The sequence below is a fragment of the Stegastes partitus genome, unplaced genomic scaffold (genome assembly GCF_000690725.1).
Source record: "Stegastes partitus isolate 25-593 unplaced genomic scaffold, Stegastes_partitus-1.0.2 Scaffold606, whole genome shotgun sequence".
In the NCBI taxonomy this organism is placed as follows: Eukaryota; Metazoa; Chordata; class Actinopteri; family Pomacentridae; genus Stegastes; species Stegastes partitus.
Window position 1 is genome coordinate 24,200 of NW_007578337.1, and position 970 is coordinate 25,169.

General features: G+C 43.8%; 1 protein-coding gene across 1 annotated transcript in view; it reads right to left on the reverse strand.

Moving 5' to 3' along the window:
- LOC103362826 (protein unc-13 homolog B-like) overlaps nt 1-970 on the reverse strand; it is a gene marked incomplete at its 3' end in the record, with an annotated part of 222,157 nt that overhangs the window by 11,243 nt on the left and 209,944 nt on the right. The window contains exon 18 of the mRNA XM_008289320.1: nt 268-437. Within this exon, the coding sequence (XP_008287542.1) occupies nt 268-437 (170 nt within the window). The remainder of the gene's footprint in view (nt 1-267; nt 438-970) is intronic.

Consider the following 970-nt stretch of genomic DNA (forward strand, 5'->3'; position numbering starts at 1 on the left):
TTTTTTGACCATAGTGAGCTGAGAAAGTTGTGACATGTTAACTAGTTAAACATGGATTCAGCTCACTGGTTAAATAGTAACCTATAATCTTCTGACAGGTAGCTAGTGAGAGCAAAACTGCGTTCAATATCTAACAATATAGTTGATAAGTGTTTGGAAGTGGCTCCATCCTAGTTGTTAACTAACTTGATAATCCAGTTACACAACACCTAGCACACCTACACCGACAGGTTCGTGGTGTTGCCATGGTTGCGGGTTTCTACGTACCCAGGTTGTACCAGACGTCCATCTCTCCGCTCAGCGTCCGGACCTCGATGATGCTCTGACCCAGGAAGTCGTCGGACTCTCTCTTCAGACGCTGCTTCACCCTGGACTTTATGTCGTCGTCCTCGTCCCAAACTCTCAGCTTGATCCGGTCTGACGAGTTGTGACACTCGCTGTGGAGACAGTTGATGGGTGGGAGAGTGTTGCTTTATGTGTGACTGATGTGGGAGATGACTGCTGGCGTGGAGCAAACTGACATATGTTCAAGACTATTTAAAAACCAGCAACTAGCCGGCGAGCAGCGGACTGCTGATTGTCATGGGAACATGTTTACATGTCTGCTGTACATATAATGACAGACTGTACTTACAGTGAGTATATCTGATTTCATAGTGATGTAAGTCCAAACTACATGTGGAAATATAGTCAGAATCACAATTAGTAGGTGGAATCTTAATTAGGTAGCTGGTGAGATCCAAAACATCCACTAGTTACAAGAGTGAGAGTCATTCTGACTGAACTATCCACTTGTGAGGCCCCAAAGGCTCACTGGTTAACCTGTTTACGCATCTTTTGCTTGTAAATTAGTGATGCTTGAAATTTAGATCTTGAGCTGGTGAAAGTAAAAATGCTGACTGGTTGACCTCTGACCTCACTAGTCAACTGGTGAAACTCAAGATCTAGATTACTAGTTAGCTGATGAGAT